The sequence below is a fragment of the Suncus etruscus genome, chromosome 1 (genome assembly GCF_024139225.1).
Source record: "Suncus etruscus isolate mSunEtr1 chromosome 1, mSunEtr1.pri.cur, whole genome shotgun sequence".
In the NCBI taxonomy this organism is placed as follows: Eukaryota; Metazoa; Chordata; class Mammalia; order Eulipotyphla; family Soricidae; genus Suncus; species Suncus etruscus.
The window spans coordinates 96,842,609-96,869,219 of NC_064848.1; the positions used below are offsets into that span (position 1 = coordinate 96,842,609).

General features: G+C 39.7%; 1 protein-coding gene and 1 non-coding gene across 3 annotated transcripts; one reads left to right on the forward strand and one right to left on the reverse strand.

Moving 5' to 3' along the window:
- The first annotated feature begins 5,933 nt into the window (after window positions 1-5,933).
- On the forward strand, window positions 5,934-26,170 carry LOC126001748 (lanosterol 14-alpha demethylase). 2 transcript variants are annotated; one of them, XM_049768989.1, is made up of 10 exons: window positions 5,934-6,219; window positions 8,317-8,415; window positions 12,879-13,055; window positions 14,999-15,125; window positions 17,156-17,330; window positions 20,090-20,209; window positions 20,737-20,932; window positions 23,089-23,184; window positions 23,786-23,957; window positions 25,570-26,170. In XM_049768989.1, the coding sequence occupies exons 1-10, from the start codon at window positions 6,049-6,051 to the stop codon at window positions 25,824-25,826; spliced, it is 1,590 nt and encodes a 529-aa protein (XP_049624946.1). In that variant the 5' UTR covers window positions 5,934-6,048; the 3' UTR covers window positions 25,827-26,170. The 2 variants fall into 2 exon arrangements, with proteins under 2 accessions (XP_049624946.1, XP_049624952.1); XM_049768995.1 differs by lacking the exon at window positions 20,090-20,209.
- Window positions 16,380-16,509, reverse strand: LOC126032062 (small nucleolar RNA SNORA51). Its single transcript, XR_007503810.1, has one exon. It is a non-coding gene; the product is annotated as a small nucleolar RNA SNORA51 (small nucleolar RNA).
- Window positions 26,171-26,611: the final 441 nt, after the last annotated feature.

A 26,611-nucleotide genomic window follows, 5' to 3' on the forward strand; every position in this document is an offset into this window, starting at 1 on the left:
ACAAAGCCATTAGAAAAAATGAAGTCATGACATTTGCTGATACATGGATGCAAATAAAAGAGTATCATGCTGAATGAAATGAGTCAGAGAGGGGCCGGAGAGATAGCATGGAGGTAAGGCGTTTGTCTTGCATGCAGAAGGTTCGTGGTTCAAATCCCGGCATCCCATATGGTCCCCCTGAGCTTGCCAGGAGTGATATCTGAGAGCAGAGCCAGGAGTAACCCCTGAGCACTGCCGGGTATGACCCCCCCCAAAAAAAACCCAAAAAATAAAAATAAAAAAAAGAACAATAAATTAGTCAGAGAGAAGGTATACAGTATGATCATATTAATTTGTGTGATATAAAGAAACATAAGAGAATAATATCCAAAAACAATAGAAATGGGGCTGGAGCAATAGCACAGTGGTATGCCATTTGCCTTGCATGCTGTCGACAAGGGACAGATCTGGTTTGATCCCGGCATCCCATATGGTCCCCCGAGCTTGCCAGGAGAGATTTCTGAGCTCAGAGCCAGAAGTAACTTATGTGCCACCAAGGGTGGTCCCAAAACAAAACAAAGACAATAGTAATGAAAGTCCTCTAACAGGTAAGACCCTACCACTGCTCTGGCATAGACCTATTCAACAGAGACTTCCCTTTAACACCCAGAGGACTTAACAATAAGCTGCTTTCAGGACCGAGCTCCCTGCATCACCCTCTAATTGTGAGTGAAACTAATGGACGCTCTGCATCATCCTGACCTTGATGTAGGATATGGACATATTCCAGGATCCTTAGCTACAGAAATATGACACCAACAGCAGTGACTGTGTGAAAAATAAGTGTATTGGCACTACAGACAATGACTTCGGTTTGACAACCTCGTATGCCTGGAGCCTAGAGTTTATCTTGTGACAATAAACTTCAGGGGTAAGGTCTCCTTGTATATAGGCCAAGGCTTTTCCTTTCCATGTCCCCTATATTTTGCTGGGCCTATGCAAACAATTGCCACTCTAACACCGTCTTTGCTGTGCTCCTTTGACTCATCCTTAATAAAATAATGTATTATGATCAACTGTGTCACCAATAGCCTTTAATGTTAAAAGGAGTTACATAAGTTTTGTGGCTTTAGATTGGTTTGTGTACTGCTAAGAAATGTTATATGTACTACAATCTGGGGACTTGAGGGACAAAGTAATTGTGCATGTTTTTTTTTTTTCTTAATTTTTTTGGCTGAAAAAAGGGGATTTCTTTTGAGAATTCTGTTTATGGGTGATTGCCTTCCCACTGCAACTTCACCTTGTCCTTTCTTTGTCTTTAAAAATTAAAAAAAAGAAAAAAGAAAAAAAAAGAAATAGAAAGAGAAAATAAAAAAGAAAGAAAAGGTCAGAAGGACTGATGGATAGCTCCTCACACTGGAGGAAGTTAGATCAGAGAAGGGACCACTATGACAATGATAGGGAAAAAAATTGGCTGCTGATAGAAAGTAAAGTGATATCTGCGATATCTAAATACCCTTTCAGTGACAGTATTGTAAAACAATGTCTAAGGCATGGCAGGAAAACAGGATGGCAAAGTCCAGATATTCTCCAGGGCAAATTTATCCCCCATGGCCATTGAGAAATCTGGGGGTTTACGAACCCAGCCGCCCTCTGCCGTGTCCCTAGAAGAGCAAGACCGGCTCAACACACAATTTAAACAAAAACACAGGACACACCACAGAAAACAACCACATAAAGCAGTCACCGAGGCCTCTTATCATACACGCAGACACAAGTTTTCTTCACATTCACATTCACTCGCCCAGGGGAATGAACTTGGAGGTCCTGGGTTTATAGGGCTTGGGATCAGGCTCCTGAGGACTCTCCTTGCTCAGGAAGAGCTCCTGGGGGGTTGTTTTCTCTCTCTAGCCTGGCTGTTGCTTCCAGGGGTGACAAAAGGTGAGGGTAGGGCTAGGAGTTGGGGGCACACCCAGGGCAGAAGGGATGACTCCCTTCGCTTTTCCAGGTTGAAAAGAAGTCAAAAAAGAAAAAGAGAAAAGAAAAAAATTGGTCCCAAACCAGCCTGTAAAGCTAATGGTTCTGGGGGCTCGGCTGGGGCTTGTGGTGTGAACAGTAAATCTGGGAAAAGTATAGCACTCGAAGTACTGTGAATCTAGAAAAAGAAGAGAAGAGGAGAAGAGCATGTGCAGTAAAAGAAAGCTAGCTTCTGGCCAGGTACCAGGCTCTATCCTTGGGGCACCCTCGACTCTATCCGACCTCGTGCCTCTAATCTCTGTACCCAGTCTCTATCCTGGGGAGCACCCTTGGCTCTATCCAACCGGGTGCCTAGGCGTCAAATGACTTCTCAGGCTCTATCCTAGGAGGCTCTATCCCCACTAAGATTGAACAAACCTACTACCCCGGTTTTGAGGTCCCCAATGGGGTGGGCAACGGATGAGCCCTCAAATGTTAAAGGTGATCAAAGCTGGCCTGGACCCATATTGGGGTCCGGGGTTGGAGATGCCTGAGTCCGGGGAGGGGTCCTAGGGATCCGGAATGCCCAAGGTCCGAGGAAAGCTCATCGCTCAATTGAGGAAACACAAACCTTGGAGGATGCCACACGCAGGTTTATTTCAATCACGGAGTGCTCCGGGTCCACTCACAGCCACCTGACGTAGCAGGCATTTTCGGTCTGTAGTGAGACCCTGAGCAATTCCCGACAGAGGTTTATAAGGAGTTTCACATGGTAATTAGCAAACAGGTCAATGCATTTCATAGGTTGTACAAATTGTATCAGTTTAAATTTTACCAATGACAATCTCAGAAAAAGGCACAAATCCTGTCCCTTCATGACCTCACAGGTGTTCTATCCTGAGCCTGATGTTTTTCCTGATAAAGGTTTTCCTCCCAGGTGGTCCATAGGTGTGTACTGATTTGGCTCCGGGAATGTCCCTTGCTGGCAGGGCGGAAGTCCCCTGTGCCAGGGTGGAGTTGTCACTCTGGTTGTGGGCTTGACTGGGGAGATGTCATGAAGTTATTTTGTTAAAGAAAAAAAAAAAACTTCTAAAAAAAAAAAAGAAAAAAAACTTCTAAAAAAAAAAAAGAAAAAAAATCTTCTAGCAAGCTAATGACAGAAGCAAGAACAGCATCAGTCATAACAATTTTTATGTTTTCGAACCTGTTATTTCCTCAGTATGCATCGAGTGAGCAGGAGTATTCCTTTATTCCTTGGGCCAGTCACATGGCTAGCCTGGGGCCCCTTGGGCAGTGAGGCTCTGCCTGCCTGTCAGGGGTTCTGAAATAAATTGCTGAGATTAAAAAAAAACTTTAAAGGCAAGGAGGGGTTTTTCTAAGCTGTATGAAAAAGGGAAAACTCAAACTTTGTAAGAGGAAAACTAGTTTCTTGTTTACTATACTATTCTAAGCTAACAGCCTAAATCTACTATTCCTAAATACTATTATTTCAAGTTCTTGGATAAAACACAAGAACTGAGAATTAAACCCAAACTTAATGTCAGGACTCAAGGCCAAACTTTTTCAAAATCAAACATTTCCAAACTCAACACATTTCAATCTATTCAGTCTGTATTCAATCCTACTATATTAAAAAAAATGTAAACTTTTTTTGATGTTAAAAATTCTGTATTAATGTAGATATATAATTAGAATTGTGTTTGAGCAATACAAGGAATGGGGTATGAACGGAATCCAGAACTTCAAACATATAAAGCAAGTGCGCTGCTCCTGAGAGACAACCTGGATTGAAAATAACTTTTCTTTTCTTAGAAAACTTCACCTTGCCCCCGCCTATGAAACAGGTCTCTAGAAATCTGGTTGAGTAATCAGTTCTGATGCTGTGTAAATCAAATGTGTGTCAGGTCTAGCTTGAAGGTTGTTTATGTAAGGTTTGCAGCACCAACAGTTTCCACACAGCAGAAGTTGATGCAGATTTTTAGTTTTGATACTTGCCAGGCAAGTATCATCACCCCACTGCAACAGTAGATTAAATGCAAGTTAGTTGAATTGTCATATCCATTTCAATCTGTATTCAATCCCACTATATTCAAAAGATGTAAACGTTAAGAAATCCCAGCTTAATATAATTAGAACAGGAAATATTACTTTTGTATGTTTGTGCAATACAAGGAATGGGGTAAGAATGGAATCCTGAACTTCAAGCAGAGCAAATGCTCTGCTTCTGAGAGACATCCTCAGATTTTTAGAGATGTATTTTAAGTTTAGTTTTGGTTCAAATAGTACTGGTTCAAACTGAAGTTCTCTACCTGCAGCATGTACTCTACAACTGAACCATGTCCCTGGCCCCAAAGAATACTTTTAAAATCTGTTCATTGGGGTCCAGAGCGATAGTATAGTGGATATCCTTTGCCTTGTATGTGGCTAACGCAGGTTTAATCTCCAAATGGTCATTGGAGCCCTGCCAGAAGTGATCCCTAAAGGCAGTGTTAGGAATAATCCCTGAGCATCCCCCAGTGTGTCTCCCCAAAATAAAAACAAACAAAAAGGAAGTTGACCAGGTAGGTAGCGATGTTATAGCATACTGGTAGAAAGCCAACATGAGAGCCTGGAGGAAAACAATAAGCATGGAGAAAATTTCAAGGTGGTTGGAATAAGAGGATTTGGAGACTAATGAGGTGAGAGGTGAAGGGAATCGATAGAAAATGGCTAGTGTAGTAGGCAATGCAGAATGGGCAAGATGACTGAGGGATGGGAAGAGATGATGAATTTAGTTTAAGATTTACTGTGGGCACGGAGAGATAGCACAGCGGCGTTTGCCTTGCAAGCAGCCGATCCAGGACCAAAGGTGGTTGGTTCGAATCCCGGTGTCCCATATGGTCCCCTGTGCCTGCCAGGAGCAATTTCTGAGCAGACAGCCAGGAGTAACCCCTGAGCATCGCTGGGTGTGGCCCAAAAACCAAAAAAAAAAAAAAAAAAAAAAAAAGATTTACTGTAACGAAGGTTGGTTGAGATGTCTAGGTTGTGGTGCCCAGGGTAAGAAGTAGACTATTTCTGCAATTCCCCCACCGGCTGAGGTTTTCCTCATTCATGATGGTATCCCCAGCACCTCCCCAAACCAAGGAGCTTACTGCTGAATGGAAGCATACATTTGGTTGGGTTTGTGAATCCGGTATTTTATAAAGACTCTCATATGATACTGCCCTGGGGCCACGTTGACTATAGTCGCGAGGATTCGGCTTCAAATTCTTACCCGCAGTTCTAAGGTCAAACCAAGTAGCGTTCTGGGGAAGAAGGGGTGAAGTCAGTGGAGTCAGAATGGCCTCGAATACCTAATATGATTTTGAAGAGCCCCCCATCCGCTGTGTGCCTAACGGCCAACATTTATTACCTTCACGGCCAACCAGGCTGCTGTCACTGGGCCGGGAAGGTACAGACCTGATTTCCCCACCCATCGTTTGGAAGGGGCGTATCCAGGAGCTCCCTTCCCGCCCCCACTTAGGGCGACGCCTTTGTCCCCAGGAAGTGGCCCTCGGAGGCAGCGTGCGGAGGAGCCGAGGCGCGAGGGAGGCGGAGCTCCAGCCGCGGCCCAGCTGACGCCACATAGGCCGAGATCACCTCAGGCGGCCGCCGTGCAATCACTGAGCACGCGGCCGACCCGCCACCGGCGCCTCTCGAGATCCCTCCGCTAGGCCCCGCCCCACCTCGTGGCCAGTCGCCCCGAGCCCGGGAGAACACACACGCACACGCACGCACGTGGGCGCCCGCTCTCCTCTGCGGATGAGCATTTTTGGGCCTACATTCCCTTCCGTCCTGGGCGTCCCAGGTGCCGCTGCCCACTCAGAGCCTCTCGAGCGGCGGAAGGACACGGTTGCGGTTGCCGGTCTACTTAAGGGGCGGGGCGAGGCGAGGAGGCCCCGCCCCTGGCCGTGACGCGAGAGTGGCGCGCTAGGATCAGGGACTAGAGGGCGGGGCGGGGCCGGGCTGCCTCAGTCGGTCGCTCGGTCGGCTGCCAGCTTCACCGTCCGGGCGCCCTGGAGGAGGAACAGCGCGCTCGGCCTCCAGCATCCTTGGCGAGTCGGAATCGGAAGCGGTAGCCGCAGCCTCCAGATAATGCTGCTCGGCATCTTGCAGGGGGGCGGGATGATACTGGAGCAGGCGATGGAGCGGGTGACCGGCAGCAGCCCGCTCTCCCTGCTGCTGCTCGCCGGCACCTTCACGCTCAGCCTGGTCTACCTGTTCCGCCTTGCGGCCGGCCGCTCGCCCCCTCTGCCTGCGGGGGCGGTACGTTCTCGTCGAGTGCTCTCTGTCTCTTTCTCTCTCTCTCCTTCCCCCTCTCTCCCACCGCCCAGCCCCTTGGCCGTGGGGTAGGGCGTGGCGTGTGTGCGCTTGTGTGCGGGATGGTGGTCCTCGGGCTTGGAGGCATCTTTGAATTCGATGCTGGGGCGCTTCAGTGGCAGCCACTATTCCGGCCCTGGCCGCCTTTTGGTTCGCGCTGGAGTCGTGGTGGAGGAGCTGACGGTGACCGTGCACCCCGGTAGCCCTGAGGGCCAGAGGCGGCCTGGCCGGCTGACGGTCCAGGTCTTGGTCAGATCTCCCGTAAGCCTGTGCTCTTCGGCTAATGGCTGCCCTGTGCGCTGCCCTATGGCCTAAGGACATTTAAGGGAGTGTGTGCCCTTGGGAAGAGTGGGAGTGATTGGAGATGCCCGCCGAGTCTCTGTGATGAGTGCCTCTTTAATCACCCAGCCCCAAGTAGCCTTTAAACTTTAATGACTGAACTGTTTAGAAACCATTGGTCAAGTTTATTTTCAGATACTTGTTTGAGGGATTGGAGAGAAAGACTGTACAGGGTGTTGGGAAGTGGTTGACCGAGGTTCAATTCCAAGCCCCACCAGGAATGATCCCAGCCAGAGGTTCGAGCCCATTACACCACACTCTCCGGCCCCCATACAATAAGTATCTGTTTTTAACCTAAGTAGACAGTTATTTTACTTTCTGTGGGATTTTTGAGGAAGTCTTAATATTTTGAGATGGTTTACTGTTACCTAAGGGGGGATTTTTAGTGCCCCTTACTATTTAAAATAATCATGGGTTGAATAGTAAGAAGTAGTTCATATTTGCAAGTACGATTTTCAGGAGATTCAGTGCTGTAATCCACACGTCTCATTTGGGGCCACTCAGGGTCCCTTTCATACTAAACACTAAAGAGTTCTTGCTAGGGCTGATCTGCTTTTTGAAATTAGTGAATCTAGTTCATTTGTAGTGAGGGAAGCATCAGATATGTTTACTGGTAAATGTAGCAGTTTCTTAAATATTATTATGACTTATCTTTTTCTACTCCTACATTTCTGAGACTAAAATTGAATGGTAGTTTAAGAGGGTGGTATAGAAAATTTTAGGAAGGAGCCATATTCAGCCTAATGTGCAGCATTTCGGTCTACAAGGCACTTGTGTTTGCCTAGTCATTTATCTTACACCAAGTTTTGAATTTGTTTCTTTGACTATTTTCCAAAAGTACTCACAATTTGACTGTTCTTTTACTTGTGATAATATGATTGTTATTTAATATGTGTCATACTTTAGTATGATTGGAAAATTTCATTAAACTGGGATTCTCTTAGAGTGAAACATTAAGTGAAAGTTTTTTTGTTTCCTAGTTAGCTCTTTTGATATATTTAAGTTGTAGTAAAATATATCTAATTGATATTTACTATCTAAGCCATATATATATATATATAGTTTTGATTTTGGGGCCAGACCCTAAACAGGCTTAGGGACCATATGGAATCCTGAGGATGAAACCTGGGTCTACCCTGATCACCTACATGCAAGGCAACCCTACTGCTATGCTATCAGTCCAGTCCCTAAGCCATATATTTTTTTTATAAATTCATAATTCAATAATAATGAGTAATTCACATTGTTCTGAAATCATTCTATCTTCCTTTTTATTATTACTTTAAAAAGTTATTTTATTGAAACCATTGTGATTTTCAAAGTCCTTTATAGTTGGATTTCAGATATTCAGTGAGTCAGGGCCATTCCTACCAGCAGTGTCAACCTCCCTCTATCAGTGAGCCCAGAGTGCATCCTATAATCCCTGCTTTTTAACTTTTACCCCCTGGCCTGCCATATAAAGTTAGATTGTTAAAATTTAGGTCTCTTGATTCTAGTCTTGTTGACTTTGGATTGTATATTTAGTTCCATCCATTTTTTTCCTGCCACCATTACACCTGCGACCACTTGGCCTCTGGCCCCCATTCTTCCTTTTTTCTATTTAATTTTATTTTTAAAAATGCAGAAATATGAGGTGAATAAAGTAATCTGTGCTCCAAGTTAAAGTTTTATGTTCTTTCCTTTTTTTTTTTTTTTTTTTTGCAGAAAACTCCTCCATACATTTTCTCCCCAATCCCATTCCTGGGACATGCCATAGCATTTGGGAAAAGTCCAATTGAATTCCTAGAGAATGCATATGATAAGGTAAGTAAGCCTTTCAAATCACTTGGGAAAAAGAACTTAAGTGTTTTCTCAAATATTCTTTTAAATGACAGAACATTATGTTCTCTCATGCTTATCCATAAGTTAGGAGGCAGATTAATTGGGCAAATTTGCTAAAAGCTGGAGAGGACTTGGAGATTCTCTTCTATATTGTAGGGTGATTTGACTTGAGTTGCACTTGCTCAGCCACAAAACACCAGGACCACTAAGATATTTGTCCTTTCCTAGTGAACTTTCTTGTACTAATTTAGCCATTTTACTTTATATTTCACTATTTCACCTCCACAATATGAAGATAAAACCTGTCATTTGGCCACAAAAATCTTTAATTTGCTATATATATATTAATATATATTAATTTGCTATATATATTAATATATATTAATATATATATATATCTCATTGGAGAATTCTAGTCCATTTTCTTTCTTTTTCCATTTTTGGGCCCCTGAACCATCATTTCAAGTACACTCTATCTATAAATTTCTTTGCCATAGGATCACTTCATTGTGTTTATTGGTGAAACTAATCTTAGATGGGAAGGATGCTGCTGTTTGTCATTTTCTTCTTTTTCTTCTTTTTTTTTTTTTTTGAGTTATACCTGGTGGTGCTCAAGGGTTACTTCTGGCTCTGCACTCAGAAATTGCTTCTGGGCTGGAGCAGTTGTGCAGCTTTAGGGTGTTTGTCTTGCACGTGACTGATCGAGGATGGACCGTGGTGGTCCACTTTCCCAGCATCCCATATGGTCCCCCAAGCCAGGAGTGATTTCTGAGTGCATAGCCACGAGTAACCCCTGAAGTCATCGAGTGTGGCCCAACGCGCCCCCCCCCCCCAAATTCACTCCTGCAAGGCACAGGGAGCCATACAGGATGCTGGGATTCGAACCATGTCTATCCTGGATCAACTGCATGCAAAGCAAACGCCCTACTGTTATGCTATCTCTCCGGCCCCATTTCCTTCTTTTTTTTTTTTTTTACCAGATTAATTTCTTCCTAATTTCCTGATTGCCTTCCTTGGAAGAACTTGGAACATTGCTTCACAACCCTATTAATTCCTGTGGTTGATTCTCCTATTCACCACTGACTACTACCTCCATCTCTGTAAACTTCTGATTCTTTACACAGATGACTTACCTCTTCTATAAAGAGATTACATCCAATCAGAATTCACTATTTTCAGTTTCATACATACAACCCTTCTTGTGGCTATAAAATTCTGTTCTTCATTTTACAGTAATAATTAGAAAGTACTTATTTTATGCCAGTAATTCTTTGATTCAGTGACACTGATAATACTGCTGAAGTATAACTCTGTCAGTTATATCCATTTTGTAAATGATAAAACTGAGAAGTAGATAAAAAAATTAGTTGTTGACTTACTAGGGCTTACATGATTTACATATGATTTACTTACATATTGACTTACATGATTTACATATATTTGATTTCCAAATTGTACCTTTAATAAATACCTTTAAAAAGAAAGTACTTTATAATGGTTGTTACGTACTCTAATACATATAATATAATACACAGTCATCATGTACATGTAACATACACATATATGTATTCTTTCTAGTATATAACATGTACTATATGTATGCATATATAATTAAAATTTAAGAACAGATTTGTGAAGTAGGCTCTTTTAATTTTTTTTCTTTGAGTTTTTGTTTTGGAGCCACACTCAATGGTGCTCTGCTTGGTATTTGGGATTTGCAGCTGAATCAAACCCAGGACACCTCTAGCCTGTTGAGCTCCAGCCCTGTTTTTCTTTGGGGAGGCATACCAGTACTCTGAGAAGCTACTCCCAATTTGGTATTTGGAGATCACTCCCTGCAGTACATCGGATACCCTGAAGTACTAGGGATCATGGGCTCAAAGTATGCCAAGTATGAGCTCTAGTCTTTTGAGCTATATCTGTTATTTCAGCATAGGTTTGTTTTAATTTTCATTTTCTTAATAAGGAAAATGAAAGCTCTGAACATTACATTTTCTATGTAAGAAATAAGGTGACTTAGCTAATAGCTAAAAAAGCTGAAAATTGTACGCAGGCAATATGACTCAAGAATCTGTTGATTGATTCTAGTTCACTATGGACTGTCACCTTGGTTTTGTTAAACTATTTTGCCTTCTAGCAGAAGCTAAACTGTGTTTGTGCTTTTTGTCTCAGGAACCTTACTGTACACCTTCCAATAGAAACTTTCAATTTTTTAAAAAGTATTGTCGGGCTGGAGTGATAGCCGACCTGCATTAGATTCCCGGCATCCCATATGGTCCCCCAAGTCTGCCAAGAGTAATTTCTTTCTTTATTATTTTTTTTTTTGTTTTGTTTTTGTATTTTGAGTCACACCCGGCAGTGCTCAGGGGTTACTCCTGGCTCTATGCTCAGAAATCGCTCCTGGCAGGCTCCAGGGACCATATGGGATGCCTGGATTTGAACTACCATCGTCCTGTATGCAATGCAAAAGCCTTACCTCCAGGCCATCTCTCCAGCCCCTGCCAAGAGTAATTTCTGAGTGTAGAGCCAGCAGTAGTTAACTCGTGAGGGCTGCTACCCATGGGGGTGGCCCAAGAACAACTCTCCTCAAAAGGCATTGTCAAAGATACATTTTAAAAGACCAAAGTCTTTCCTACCACCCACTCTCCTGTTCAGTCCAAGTCTCTCACCCTTAATGAGTAGTCTGTATTTCGACACTATGTGTTTATATGTTTACTAATGTTTTGTTCACTGTAGTCTGTCTTTCCCTTCCCTACTGATCTCCATGTCCTAATCCAATAAATGACCTTATTTTGACATTTCTGTAGTCTAATTTTGGTATTCCTGCTTCAAGTTTAATTATCCTATTCTCACATTGTTCTCCTACTGCTTTTCATTTTCTGGGAGTGGTGGTGGTGCCACTCAGGGATTACTCCTGGATTTGTGCTCAGGGGCCATGTGCAGTGCTGAGGATTAAATGAGGGTTGAACACACTCAAGGCAAGTACCTTAACCTCTGTACTATCTCTCTTTGGCCATTGTTTCCATTTTGTTAAAAAACCAGAATCCATTTTTGATACTTTCTTCTCCCTCTGTCAATCTGTTACCAGTTCAAATTAATTTAGTTCTTATTACTAAATTCTTCATGAGGCTTTAATTGCACTTTTGTACCTTTTTGCTTTTATACCTTTTTCTTATTTAGCACATAGAGGAATCTTTTTTTATTTTTTGGGGGGGGTCACACCTGGCAGCTCTCAGGGGTTACTCCTGGCTCTAAGCTCAGAAATTGCTCCTGGCAAGCTCGAGGGACCATATGGGATGCCAGGATTCGAACTACTGCCCTGCATGCAAGGCAAATGCCCTACCTCCATGCTATCTCTTTTTTTGTGTACATGTGACATGTCCTTTCCATGCCCTTTAAAATTTTCCATAACTATCCATTGTTTGCAAGGTAAACAATGCAAGGAAAAGGCATTCTGAATATGGTTTTTGAGGCTCTATACACATGAGGTTCTGCCAGTCTCAGCCCTCATCTCATCCTTGAACTTTTTTTATTATTAGGATTTTGGGGAATCTTGACCATCACAATAATGACTGCTCTTTCAAGTGTCAGCTTAGATGCCTTTTACATTCTATGTCTCCCTTTTATGGGATACTTTATTAGAGTTGCTTTACTCGTCACATTTGCAATTTTATGTGTACATATAGTAATTGATTATTTGGTAAGTTGTATGTTTCCAATAAGCTCTTATTAGTCATTACTAGCATTTTTGTTCACAATATTTGTTCACAATACTAGTTTTCAATAATAATAATAATAATAAACGAAGTATGATAAGGTAAAGCACTTAACTGTTTGCTAGATAAATTGGAAATGAAATCATTTGGTGGGATAATGATAAAACTTACTTACATGCAGCCAACTGTATTTGATCCCTAGCATCTCAGATGATTTCCAGGCCCTACCAGAAGTGATCCTTGAACACACCGAGAGCAAACTCTGAACACTAGTGGATGTGGTCCAACAAACAATAAACAAACAAAATAATACCTAAATTAATCTTAGTGTATTCATATAGTAGTTTTATAAGGAAGCCTATATCTTTTGTCTCTTTCCTATAAACTTCTCTTTAATTAAAGGGAAAAATCTATCACTATGAATGATGTATTATTAAAAAATGGATACATTTACCATATATCCAATGATGAAAATTAAGTTATAAACATTACATTGTCTGAAAGAAAATATTTTCAATATATACAAATAATGAAAAAGTGAAGTTAATGTTCCAATAGCAATAGGGTGAACATAACTACATATTTGGACAAATAATGGAAGATTTGCATTAAGGTTATGAATGTTTTCATTTCTATTGCATATTTTTCTTTAATTTTTTGGAGGCTAGTGTCCTAGTGCTATGTATTTTTCAGTAGTAATATAATGGCTGCTTTTTTTTTTTTCTCCAGTATGGACCTGTGTTTAGTTTTACTATGGTGGGCAAGACATTTACTTACCTTCTGGGGAGCGATGCCGCTGCACTGCTTTTTAATAGTAAGAATGAAGACCTGAATGCTGAGGAAATCTACAGTCCTCTGACAACACCTGTGTTTGGGAAGGGAGTCGCATATGATGTACCTAATTCAGTAGGTGACATTATTATCTTGAAGAAACCTTTTTATAAAACAAACGATAACTAGTGATATAAAATATATATTTAAAATGTAACAATTTGTTCCTTAATTAAGAAATCTGTAGAAGGGGCTGAGGTAGTATGAGGTAATGGGTTCCATTCCTTACTGCCATCTCACCCCATCTCAACACCCACTCTCTGCTACACAAAGAAATGTGTAAAACTGCGATGCATTTTTGAGAAGAAAAGCTGGCAGTGGGTATTTTTATTTTTTTTTTGGGGGGGGGGGTCACACCGGTGGCGCTCAGGGGTTACTCCTGGCTTTGCACTCAGAAATTGCCCCTGGCAGGCACAGGGGACCATATGGGATATTGGAATTTGAACCACCATCAGTCCTGGGTCTGCTGCTTCCCAGGCAAATGCTCTACTGCTGTGCTATCTCTCCGGCCTGGTATTTTTATTTTATAGTTAGTTACTGGCCCAGGATTTTATAGGATTGCATGTACAAAGAAAGAGATTAATGATATAATTTAGCAGATTATGATTTAATTTTTTTTTTTTTTTTTTTTTTGGTTTTTGGGCCACACCCGGTAACGCTCAGGGGTTACTCCTGGCTATGTGCTCAGAAGTTGCTCCTGGCTTGGGGGACCATATGGGACACCGGGGGATCGAACCGCGGTCCGTCCAAGGCAAGCGCAAGCAAGGCAGGCGCACCTTACCTTTAGCGCCACCGCCCGGCCCAGATTATTTAATTTGAGTACATAAATTAAAAAAATGCATCAGGAAAGCCTTCTACCTTTGTGTTCCTGTCTAATACTGTAGCATAAAGATTCTTTTGGGTTTAGAGTTTGCTGTATTCAGAACTTTGTGTTTTTGACTATGTCTTTGAATATTTCTTACTATACAGTTTAGGGGCCAGCTAGAGAATGCAGGAGATATCTGGCACAGCACCACCCTCCAAACATCATAGGGAGTGATCTGTTATAGCACTGATCTGGGAGTAGGCTTTGAGCACCACCCTAAATAAAAAACAGAAATCCCAAGAAGGTAAAAGTGCTATAAGTAATGGGTTTGGCTGTGAACTCACCATATAACCCTATTCCCAGTACAACAGATAAGAAACCACATTGTTTTATTTGTATGGGAAGGGAAAGGTGGAGAATGAATGGATTTCTTAAAGGTAAGAGCCAGACCCCTGGTAGCTCCCACTTCTCAGATATATCTACTTATTTTTCATAGAGCTTATTTGATTCATAAAATAGTGATGATCATAGGTCAAAATCATAGTTATTATTGTGTGAACTTATATATTCAAACAATATTATATTCTAATTAAATTTATGGCCCACAAAACCAAAAAAAAAAAAAATAAAAAAGAGAATAGGAGAATATAAAGGAATGTGAAAATCATCTGGAAGTATAATGAAATTATGGGAGACTGAGTTGACCTCTCAGACTGTACGATTAGAAAATGAAATATGGAAAAGGAATCCTGGAGTCAGGAATGGAGAAAGGTATATAAGAAGGAAGGCAGAGGGGCTAGAGTAGTAGTACAAAGAATAGGACCTTATGGCCAACCCAGTTTCCATTTCTGACATACCCTCTGGCCCCCAGAGCACTGCCAGACAATTCCTTGAGTGCAAAGCCAGGAGTAACTTGAGCACCTCTGTTACTAGTCCAAAAACAAACAAGAAAAATACAAAAAATAAATAAAAAAGGAAGACACAAGGTGGGTTCTTAATTGATCATTTGTCTAGGGTCTTGGTAATGTGTCTTCTACATGTTACTTCTAATGTGCCTGGAAGTCCTGTTTCTCGTAGATAATTTAGACTTAAAAATCATTTTATCATGTTTTCAAATTTTTGGAAGGAACTTTCTTATGAGAGTTAGAGTGACGGTAATTCAGTGGGTCTGTGGTAAAACAAAACTATATTTTAATACTTAATTTTTTTAAAGGTCTTCTTAGAACAGAAGAAAATTTTAAAAACTGGCCTTAACATAGCCCAATTTAAACAACATGTTTCTATAATTGAAAAAGAAACAAAGGAATACTTTGAAAGTTGGGGAGAAAGTGGAGAAAAAAGTAAGCAAAACGTTTTGTATTTTAATATTTTTATTTTCCATGATTATAAATTTAAGAATGTGTGTATTGCATATAAAATAAACCACAACATATGTAAAGCCACTGTTGACTGAGAAAAGAAAATGTTATTATTACCATAGAATTAAAAGGACCTAATAATTGGTAATTGCTGCTTGCTTAATAAAACCCTAAAATGTTTTTGTAAATATGCCTATTAAAGTTCATTTGTACATATAATATAGAAAAAAACAAATAATATAGAAATAATTTTATATTCATTATGAAGTAAAATAACTAAAACGTTTTGCAGAGCCATTTTAAGAGTAAACAAAATTTTATTACCCCAGTGGATCTTCAGCTTTTATGAAAGGTCTAGAAACTTTATATTAGTTATTAATTTTCTTCCTCCCTTTATTGTTGCTGTCATAGGAGGTTTCACACATGGCTGCGTTACTCACATATTTTAGTTGTAGTGATGCCTAGGGTCACATACTTTATATGTGCTGGCATGGCACACCTTTGCCCCAGTATATGGGGGTGGTTGCAATGATCATTCTCCCAGCACATACCTACAGAGCAGGCACTCTAACATGAAACTATTCTTGACTCTTGATTTTATTCAGTACCTCTAAGGCTGATGTGTGAAATATATTTCTGACCATATAAACTGATGTAAAATTTGAATATTCATCTACCTAAATATTCAGGGTAAATGAGACATAGTTATAGCATCAAGAACAAAAGAGTACTTGGATTTGTTTTCATTGGAGAGCCAAATTGTAATTAGAATTTCATTTGGTGAACAAGGTGTTAAAAATATATCATTGATTGAATAATTTTTGTTAATTTGTTTGGCTTTTGGACCTTATTATGTAACTCTTGGGGGGGCTAATCCTGGCTCAATACTTGGGGGATTATTCCTGGTTATGTTTGGAGAGCTAATATTCTTATTCTTTGTATCATTTTTTTTTTTTTTTTTGGTTTTTGGGCTGCACCTGGTGATGCTCAGGGGTTACTCCTGGCTCTGTGCTCAGAAATCGCTCCTGGCTTGGGGGACCATATGGGACACACGGGAGATCGAACCCAGGTTCGTCCTGGGTCAGCCGTGTGCAAGGCAAATAAATGCTGAGCTATCATTCTGGCTCCTCTTTATTTCAATTTTTGTGCTAACATTTTACAGTCTTTACTAAGTAATGCAATTATTACTTTGATCTGATAAATCAGCTTGAAACCTATATATATACACATATTTTTTTTGGTCCCCCAATTCACAATACAGACCAGGTAAAGGGCCTGTGTTGAGGTTTATATGGGGTACATTTACTGTACCTCCTCTTTCTATATAGTCAGTGTAAACACAGCCTGTGGTAAGAATTGGGAGGCCTTATCTTTTCTTTTTTTTGATTTTTTAAGATAGATATATATAAAAAATCCTTCACCAGTGCAACATTCCCATGACCAATATCCCAAGTGTCCTCCCACCTCACACCGGCCTGTACTCTAGACAGGCTTTCTACTTTCCTCATTCAGTCACATTTTCTTATGATATTTCTGTGTAATTATTTCTGTGACTGCACTAAACGATCCCTGTGGTGAGCTTCATGTCAGGAGCTGGACTCTCCAGTCCTCCTCTATTTTGTCTCTGAGAATCATTACACAAATGTTTTTCATTTTTCTCAAAACTAAAACCTATATATATTTGAGGTTTAAAACAGCATACTTAGAATTATATCCAGTGTACACAGTCAGGCTAGGTCTTTTACATACAGAGCTTATGGTCCAGTCTATTGAGATCTTTCTGACCCTGGATAATTTTTTAAATTTAAATTAATTTGGGGCCTCATAGACACAGCTCTGGGGCCCACCTTTTGCAATAATATGCACTGGGCTGGGTCATTCAATATTAGGGTGAGGGGCTCTTTGGATGGTGTGAATTGAGTCTTCAGTCTTGAGTTTTAGTTGTTTTTCTTGGCTGTATCTTTGACTCTTAAAGAAAATTAAGTTTGGCAATGATCTTTTATTCCATCTAGATTTATTTGAAGCTCTTTCCGAGCTGATAATTTTAACAGCTAGTCATTGTTTACATGGAAAGGAAATCCGAAGTCAACTCAATGAGAAGGTGGCCCAGCTATATGCAGATTTGGATGGAGGGTTCAGCTACCAAGCCTGGCTATTGCCAGGCTGGTTCCCTTTGCCTAGTTTCAGGTATGCAAAAAGAAACTGCTCTATTTATTTAACTTTGTATATGCACTGTAATGATCCATTAATAATGATTAAAAGAAACAAAAGAAATTTGAACCTTCATTCTTCTCTAATACTTCAAGTGGGTTTTCTTTATATTGTGAACTATTTTAAGATACCTTAGTTTATAAAAAAAAGGTAATCTGTTATCTGTTCTAATATTTGAATCTACATCACTCAGAATTCTGCTCTCATTTTTGCATTTGACTTTGGGCACAGAGTACTGTGAAATTTCCTATAGTGTAAGTACTTTTTTTTTTTTTTTTTTTTTTAGTTTTTTGGGTCACACCCGGTGGTGCTCAGGGGTTACTCCAGGCTGTCTGCTCAGAAATAGCTCCTGGCAGGCACGGGGGACCATATGGGACACCGGGATTCGAACCAACCACCTTTGGTCCTGGATCGGCTGCTTGCAAGGCAAACGCCGCTGTGCCATCTCCGGGCCCAGTATAAGTACTTTTATTAAAATTACTGTCTTTTAGAGACTGTGAAGGAAAGCATTTGCTCATGATACTTAACATATGTGTTAATGTTTTACATGTTAGTTAGGTTTTCTGTATCATTCTGACTTTTTCCTGTTTAGATAGGAAACAGGGAAAGATAGGGAAGAATTAAAGTGGTGTTTCCTTTTCCTTGTTTCTTCTACTTTTGTTTAGTTGTAGAATAGAGAGTTGGAGCAAAAAGGACGATCAGGAGAAGTTCATTTTAAGAGGACCTGGCAGTGTTTAGAATTCTATGTTATATTAGAATATCCAGTACAATCTAAAGTTCATGGTGGATTTTCCATATGTTGGCAAGTCATTTTCACCTTCTTTGTCTTCTGGATGCTCAGAAATCCTAGATTGATATAGGTTCTTCATAATCTATTCTAATCTTTGTGTGTCTTTTCTGAACCTATCAATAATCATCAAATCATTTTCTATTTATTTTTAAAACTATATTTTGTGAGCCTGAGCGATAACAGCAGTAGGGTGTTTGCCTTGCATGTGTCCAACCCTGGACAAACTCGGTTTGATTCTCAGCATCCCATATGGTCCCCCAAGCCTCCCAGGAACGATTTCTGAGTGCAGAGCCAGGAGTAACCCTTAAACGCTGCCGGGCCGGGTATGACCCAAAAACCAAATCCATCCTTCCTCCCTCCCTCCCTCCCTCCCTCCCTCCCTCCCTCCCTCCCTCCCTCCCTCCCTCCCTCCCTCTCCCTCCCCTTCCTCCTTCCTTCCTTCCTTCCTTCCTTCCTTCCTTCCTTCCTTCCTTCCTTCCTTCCTTCCTTCCTTCCTTCCTTCCTTCCTTCCTTCCTTCCTCCCTCCCTCCCTCCCTCTCCCTCCCTCCCTCCCTCCCTCCCCCTCCCTCCCTCCCTCTCTCCCTCCCTCCCTCCCTCCCTCCCTCCCTTCCTTCCTTCCTTCCTTCCTTCCTTCCTTCCTTCCTTCCTTCCTTCCTTCCTTCCTTCCTTCCTTCCTCCCTTCCTTCCTCCCTCCCTCCCTCCTTCCTTCCCTCCCTCCTTCCATCTATCTATCTTTTTTATCCTGATGTGTTCAGACTATTAAGCCCAAATAACATATTTTTTTTTTGCCATTAGTATTACTTCTGATCCTTAGGAATAATATTAAAAATGAAGCTGGTCAGATTTTTATGAAAAGGCATGATTAGATATTAGATAGTGAGACTGAACTTTATGCTCAGTGTTGGTTGATTTTATGCAGCTACCTGTGAATTGAGGGTACATTTATTTCACAAGAGGATATAGTGTGTAACTCATTGTAACACACTAATAATGAACCTGTAGGTGTGCACTGAAGTAGATCAAGCACTCACTTTTTTTTTGTTTTTGTTTTTGGGTCACACCCGGCAGCGCTTAGGGGTTACTCCTGGTTCTATGCTCAGAAATCGCTCTTGGCAGGCTCGGGGGACCATATGGGATTACTGCATTCGAACAACTGTCCTGCATGAAAGGCAAATGCCTTACCTCCATGCTATCTCTCTGGCCCCCAAGCACTCACTTTTAAGTTTTAGGATTCAGAGCCTGTTTTTTTGCTTAATAGTATTTTTACCCTCCCCAAAACTATGTCGTTTTAGAGATCAAAAGCAGAATGAAATACTGTGTGCTGTATCATAGGCAGTATCCTAAATTTTAGTAAATTCTAAACAGTATCTTAAGATGTCAAACCTAAAATCTTAGATAAGAGCCACAGTGATTCTCCTGTTTCAATAAAATTGTTTTAAATGCTTTCTTTTTTGGTGAACTGGAAAATGATTTTAAAGAAATTGTTTGGGCTTTATTCCAGACCTTTAATTAGAACTTAGGTAAAATTCAAGTAAAAATCAAGATCATCTATACATTGATACATAGATATAGCTATATAGATGTTGAAACATTGGTAGAGATATATCATCTCAAAAGTCTTATTACTGTAAGATATTTTTTGTTTTGTTTTGTTTTTGGGCCACACCCAGCGGCGCTCAGGGGTTACTACTGGCTGTCTGCTAAGAAATAGCTCCTCGCAGGCACCATATGGGACTGGGTTCTGGGTCGGCTGCTTGCAAGGCAAACGCCGCCGTGTTATCTCTCCGGCCCCTACTGTAAGATTTTTATGTCTTCTCTGGGCTTTGATCAGTCATTTTAGTCATTAAAGTTAAGTAAGGTTGCTTTATACAAAATACTATTTTCAAATAAAGTTGATGCTAGACAGTGTTGCTTTCTTTTTAAGTAATTTATCGTTGAATTATAGGCGCCGGGATAGAGCTCATCAAGCTATCAAGAATATTTTCTATAAGGCCATCCAGAAACGCAGAAATTCAAAAGAAAAAATAGATGACTTTCTCCAAACTTTACTCGATTCCACTTACAAGTAAGATGTATTCAGATCACAAATTAAGATGAAAACCAGAAATGATACAATAGGAAAATCTAATAATATTTCTTGTTAAAAAGCAATGATACTGGCAAAATCGATAACCTTTTTTCTTATGTTTTTTTTTTTTTTGTGATGTGGTTTGTGCTATTCAGGGACTATTTCTGTCTCTGTGGTTGGGTTATTCCTGAGTGGACTGGAGGGCTGGTACAGACAAGTGCCTTGATCTGTATATATCTTTTCAGTTCCTAATTATTATTTTTTAATAAATGAGGTGTAAATTAGAGATAGGTGGCATTAGCAGAATCTCAGTGATGATGTGGTGAAAAGAATGCTAATAAGATGCAATGAAAGTCTTTTGTAATAAAAGTATCTTCTGTTTGTTTCTTTTCCCTAATGGAAAGTAAATAATGTACCTTGTGATGGTCAAATGCAGGAAATGTAACCATTATGAAGTTTAATCCTTAAATGTTGAGGATGAAATACATGTCTAAATGTTCAGTGTGTCTTTGTTAATTCTGCAGAGATGGACGTCCCTTGACAGATGATGAAGTGGCTGGCATGCTTATTGGGCTGCTTTTGGCAGGGCAGCATACATCCTCAACTACTAGTGCCTGGCTGGGTTTCTTTTTGGCCAGAGACAAAGTACTTCAAGAAAAATGTTATCTAGAACAGAAAACAGTCTGTGGAGAGGACTTCACTCCTCTGTCATATGACCGGGTTTGTAGATTTTGTCATTGTTACTTCAAAACTTTTAGTATCAGTGTATAATACTTTTAGTACAATGTATAATAAAACTTTTAGTATATCAAACTTCTAGTATCAATGCATAATTATACTAAATCTCTAAATTAAATTGACTAGTTTTTTTTGGAGGGGGTCACACCCAGTGAAGCTCAGGGGTTACTCGTGGCGCTGAGCTCAGAAATCGCTCCTAGCTTGGGGGACCAACCATATGGGATATTGGGGATAGAACCCAGGCCAGTCCTAGGTCAGCCGTGTGCCAGGCAAATGCCCTACTGCTGTGCTATCGAGTCAGCCCCTAGTTCTTTATTTTTTAGAAAGTTGTCCACAAGACTCCCCTGAATTACCTCATGATTGCTTCTTGATATTAAATTTTGTCAGATGTTTTTGGGTTCATTTTCAGGGGATTCTTGGGCTTGTTTCCATAGGGGACTTTTTTTCCCCCCCCCTCTGCTTTGTAGTCTGGCTTCTGAGGAAAAATAATATTAGATAATAATATTAGATGTTGTATATCTTTTTTGAAATTAGAAGCCTCTAAAAAAGTTAGAAGCCACTGTTCAGAATTCTGCATACCCAGAATGACCTGTGTTAAAAAATATAGATAAAAGACAAAAGGTGGTAGTGTCAATAATATTAATTTCTGTTGAATTCCCCCCCACAAGTTGCCTTATTGTAGTTGCTGTTCTTACAATTACTGTATTCTTGTTTTGTTCTATTTTTGTTTTGGGATCACACTCAGTGGTTCTTATGGTTTACTCCTGACTGTGCTCAGATATCACTCCTTGGGGTTGGGTCATACAGGGTATTGGGGATTGAAACCAGGCTGTCAGTGTGCAAGACAAGTGCCCAATCTGCTTTGCTATATTGCTCTGGCCCCTCACAGCTATTGTAATGCGAGGCCTACTGTGCATCTAGGGAGAGCTAGAGAAAGCAGTATAGAGGATACTTGGGGGAAGGGGGTTAAGGAAAAGGAAGGGGGAGGTAGGGAAGGGAGAAGGGAGATAGAAAGGGGAAGGAGAGAGGAGAGAGAGAATGAAAAGTATCTGCAATAGGGGTGGGACAAAGGGAAGGTAATTGAAAAAAGAATGAAAAGGGGCCCAGGGGGGTCCGGAGAGATAGCATGGAGGTAAGGCGTTTTTGCCTTTCACACAGGACAGTGGTTTGAATCTTTGAATCCGGCATCTCGTATGGTCCCCTGTGCCTGCCAGGGGCGATTTCTGAGCCTAGAGCCAGGAGTAACCCATGAGAACTGCTGGGTGTGACCCAAAAACCAAAAAAATAAAAAAGAAAAGGGGCCTAGAGGTAGTTGTGGGGAAGGAACACTGGTGAAGGGTTGAGTGCTGGAACATTGTATCATTGAAACTCAACCATCAACTTTTAAACTTTGTATCTCACATTGATTTACTATTAATTAAAAAAGAAGCACTGTAAGTTATAACGCCACAAAATTTGCTGTCCTCATCAAGATTCTGTCCTCCTCCTCCTCCTCCTCCTCCCTCCTCCTCCTCCTCCCTCCCTCCTCCTCCTCCTCCTCCCTCCTCCTCCTCCTCCTTATTGGGCTGCTTTTGGCAGGGCAGCATACATCCTCAACTACTACTTTTCCTCCTCCTCCCTCCTCCTCCCTCCTCCTCCTCCTCCTCCTTCTCCTCCTTCTTCTTCTTCTTCTTCTTTTTTTTTTTTTTTGGTTTTTGGGCCACACCCGATGGTGCTCAGGGGTTACTCCTGGCTGTCTGCTCAGAAATAGCTCCTGGCAGGCACGGGGGACCACATGGGACACCGGGATTCGAACGAACCACCTTTGGTCCTGGATCAAGGCAAACGCTGCTGTGCTATCTCTCCGGGATGTTTTTCTTATTTTACCTTCAATTACTCCAAGCCTTTAGTTTAATTTCCTGAATTTTAAATTATTATATACAAATATATTCAATTTATATATTAAATTATATATGGACATATTAATACATGATTATATGTAATATAGTAACACCTGTGATTTATAATATATAAAAGTGTTAAATGATATATATAGTAATTATCACCAAATCTTATTTGTAATCTGTAAGTTTAAAGAATTTTAAATATTTCTAATAACAAGTTCTTGCAAAACTCAGAAATTGTTTTTTTCTTTTTAGATCAAGGATCTAAATTTATTGGATCGTTGTATAAAAGAAACATTAAGACTTAGACCTCCTCTTATGACCATGATGAGAATGGCCAAAACTCCTCTGGTGAGTCTTGTCTAAATGTGTCTCTTTATGCCCTGATTTTTGGTTACCAAAGGGAGGAGATAAAAGTAGGAAAATTTTAATTAAAAAGGTAAAATTAATTTTACTGAAATTTCAACTTTTGAAATATATTTTTACATGATTGCTGATACTGTTGTTTTTAGCTTTAAAAATAAAACTGCTTTTTAAAATAATTTTCAAAATTCAGACTGTGTGACATATAAAATCAGATAGTGAAATGCTCCTTTGTGTCAGTGTATTAAATCTCTCACACGATTTTGTGCTCTATCACTGGGCCATTCCAAGCCAAGTCTTTTCAGCCTACTGCAGTCTCTTGAGAACTTGTGAGAGACATTTATATATATATATATATATATACACATAACTATTTATAATCTATACATATTTGTAGACATTTTATATATATATACTTCTGGTCCAAAGACAGGTCATCTGGAAATCTTTGAATTAAAATTACTATTTCTCCTGGAATATTACTTAATTTATAAGTATATCATATATATGTAAATGCTTTATTATAGAATGATCTGGTCATTTGGTAGAATACTTTAAAATGATATAATAATGTTGATTCCATTTTTAGACTGTAGCAGGGTATACCATTCCTCCGGGACATCAGGTGTGTGTTTCTCCCACTGTCAATCATAGACTTAAAGGTTCATGGAGTGAACGTCTAGACTATAATCCTGATCGCTACTTGCAGGACAATAATTCAGCATTAGGAGAGAAATTTGCTTACATACCATTTGGAGCTGGTAAGATATTACAATTTACATTTGAGAAGTTTGATAACATATTTGTCCCTAGAAAAATTATGGACAGGTGAACTTTAATTTTAAATATAGTCCCTTTCCTCATATGGACATTCCCACAAACCTTTGTAAGGGTACAGTCATTGCAACTTAGAAAATATCTACTGGGGCCAGCGAGATGGCGCTAGAGGTAAGGTGTCTGCCTTGCAAGCGCTAACCAAGGATGGACCGTGGTTCGATCCCCTGGCGTCCCATATGGTTCCCCTCAAGACAGGGGCAATTTCTGAGCACTTAGCCAGGAGTAATCCCTGAGCAACAAATGGGTGTGGCCCAAAAAACCAAAAAAAAAGAAAAATATATATACTAAAAGAATATATATATAAAAATAATTAGTTCTGGAAATCTTCATAATAATGCTCTTTACCTTTTGTTTTTTTTTTTTTTTGCTCTTTACCTTTTTAGTTTACGTAGTTTTATTTTTATAGTCCACTATTTTGAACTGTTTTTAAAAAGTTTAGAGTGCAGCTGTAGAGAGATTGAGGCCTTACACATGGCTGACTTGGTTTCAATATTGGGTGCCCCACATGTGAAGCAAATGCTCAACCGCTGAACTACATTCTTAAGCTAATTTTTTTTTGCCAACTATCAAATCTGGTTTCTTTGCTTAGTGCTCAGGATCCTAGCAGTGCCTGGGAACCAAGTGGTTTCAAGGATTGAATCCAAGGTTTCCATATGTAAAGTGTATGTTCTGGCCCACTGTGCTATCTTGGAGGGTGCATTCTTTAGTTGACACATGAAATTAGGATTAGAGTCCTCATTTTGGATTGTTGAGTATTCACACATGAGCATGTTATATCACTGTTCCTGGCAATCCTTCCATCTCTCTTTAGTTGTGGTACTTGTTGGCAGTCAAACCTTTTGTAGTGCTTACACCTTAGTGATGTAACTGGAAATTTCAACTTGAAGCACCAGGGATTTCAGAGAGCAGAAATCCTTGGATCATTGTGCATATGGAACTAACGAGTGGGGATTAGATTTGTAGTTTGGTGCTTGCAAGGCAGGATTTCTAATCTCAGGAGCCAACAATAATTGTACTTTGTGAATAGTTTATCTATTTTTCTACAGTAAGGATATCACTATTCTTTTTACAATTAAACCAAGCCTCATTTTTTACATGTTTATGATATGTAAATTCACCTCCTAAATTTAGATGAAATGTAAAAGTTGTCATAATTATCCAAGTATAATTTCCCTTGAAAAAGTGAAAAATCTTAAGATTGTTTTGAGTTTATTTTGGGGCCATTCCTGCCTGTGTCTAGGAGATCAAGTGGAGATGGGATCAACTGTGGGCTTCCTACATTTGCAGAATTATGTTCTCAGTCTGTTGAACAATTTATGTTGTGTCATCTCCTTTACCCTCTTCTGGGGTAAATTTTTACTATTTACATTTTGTTTTTCACGAAAGGAAATGTAATTTTTCTATTATCTCTGGTCTTATTTTCTGTTCACCTTAACTATAGAGAAACAAATGATCTCACTCCAGGATAAAATGAAGTGAAAAGGAATTTCAGTTGGTGAATATAAGATTAAAAAAACAATTTTTTTTTTAAAACAGGACGTCATCGTTGTATTGGAGAGAATTTTGCCTACGTTCAAATTAAGACAATTTGGACCACTATGCTTCGCTTATATGAATTTGATCTCATTAATGGATATTTTCCCAGTGTGAATTATACAACCATGATTCACACCCCTGAAAACCCAGTTATCCGATACAAACGACGTCAGAATGAAGCAGGCTGCAAATTACTAAAAAGTGAAATATCAACATCATTTGCAAAAGCATTTGAAGAGAATGAAGTTTGCAGATGACTTACAGTGTACTTTTTTGAGTGGGATTTAAAATAGCCACTTTTACATTCTAGTTTTTAGTTTTTTAACTGGATTCATGAAATCTAATGGTATTTCATATATCTCCTAAAATTTTTATAATGGGTATTTACAACTGTATTGCTTTGTTTATAGGCATCAAGCTCATTAATATTGTATTGCTTAGGGAAGTATTGGAATTGGTAAATTTTAAATTTCACAATTTCCAGTATTTTAATAGTGTCTGCAAAGTCTTAGACTAGTTCTGCAAGAAATATACTTGGAAACCTTAGGTTATTTATTCATTTACTGGGTAATGTCTATGTGTATATATGTATCTGTATATGTATATATGTACAGATACATACATACACATACATGTGTGTATATGGAAGGGTGGGAAATAAACTCACATTTAAAGCTTTGGATAAAAGAATACTGTTACTTAATTCTCAGCAGTGATGGAACTAAGTTGTAGAAAAATGTTATAAATTTTATCTGAAAGCATTATCTATAGGAAATTGAGAGCTATGGCTGACTTACATTTTATTTCTTAAAAATGAATATTAAGGATGAATCATTCAATTTGATCTAATTCTGAGTATCACATACTTACCTACCTGATAATTCTATCTAGTTTCATAGGATCCCAACAGACATCCTATATCACATTTTTTTTTTTTTTTTGCTCACTGGATCAAAATGGTTTTCTGCTTTCTTTTGAGAATCCAGTTAGGGTTTGTAGTTGAATTGATTAAAACATTACTTAGGTGAACAAGTTGTTTTGT

Coding starts and splice junctions, on each gene's coding strand:
- LOC126001748 (XM_049768989.1), top strand. CDS start 6,049: ATGCTGCTCGGCATCTTGCAGGGGGGCGGGATGATACTGGAGCAGGCG. Junction 8,416..12,878: donor TAGAGAATGCATATGATAAG/GTAAGTAAGCCT, acceptor TTTTTTCTCCAG/TATGGACCTGTGTTTAGTTT. Junction 13,056..14,998: donor CATATGATGTACCTAATTCA/GTAGGTGACATT, acceptor ATTTTTTTAAAG/GTCTTCTTAGAACAGAAGAA.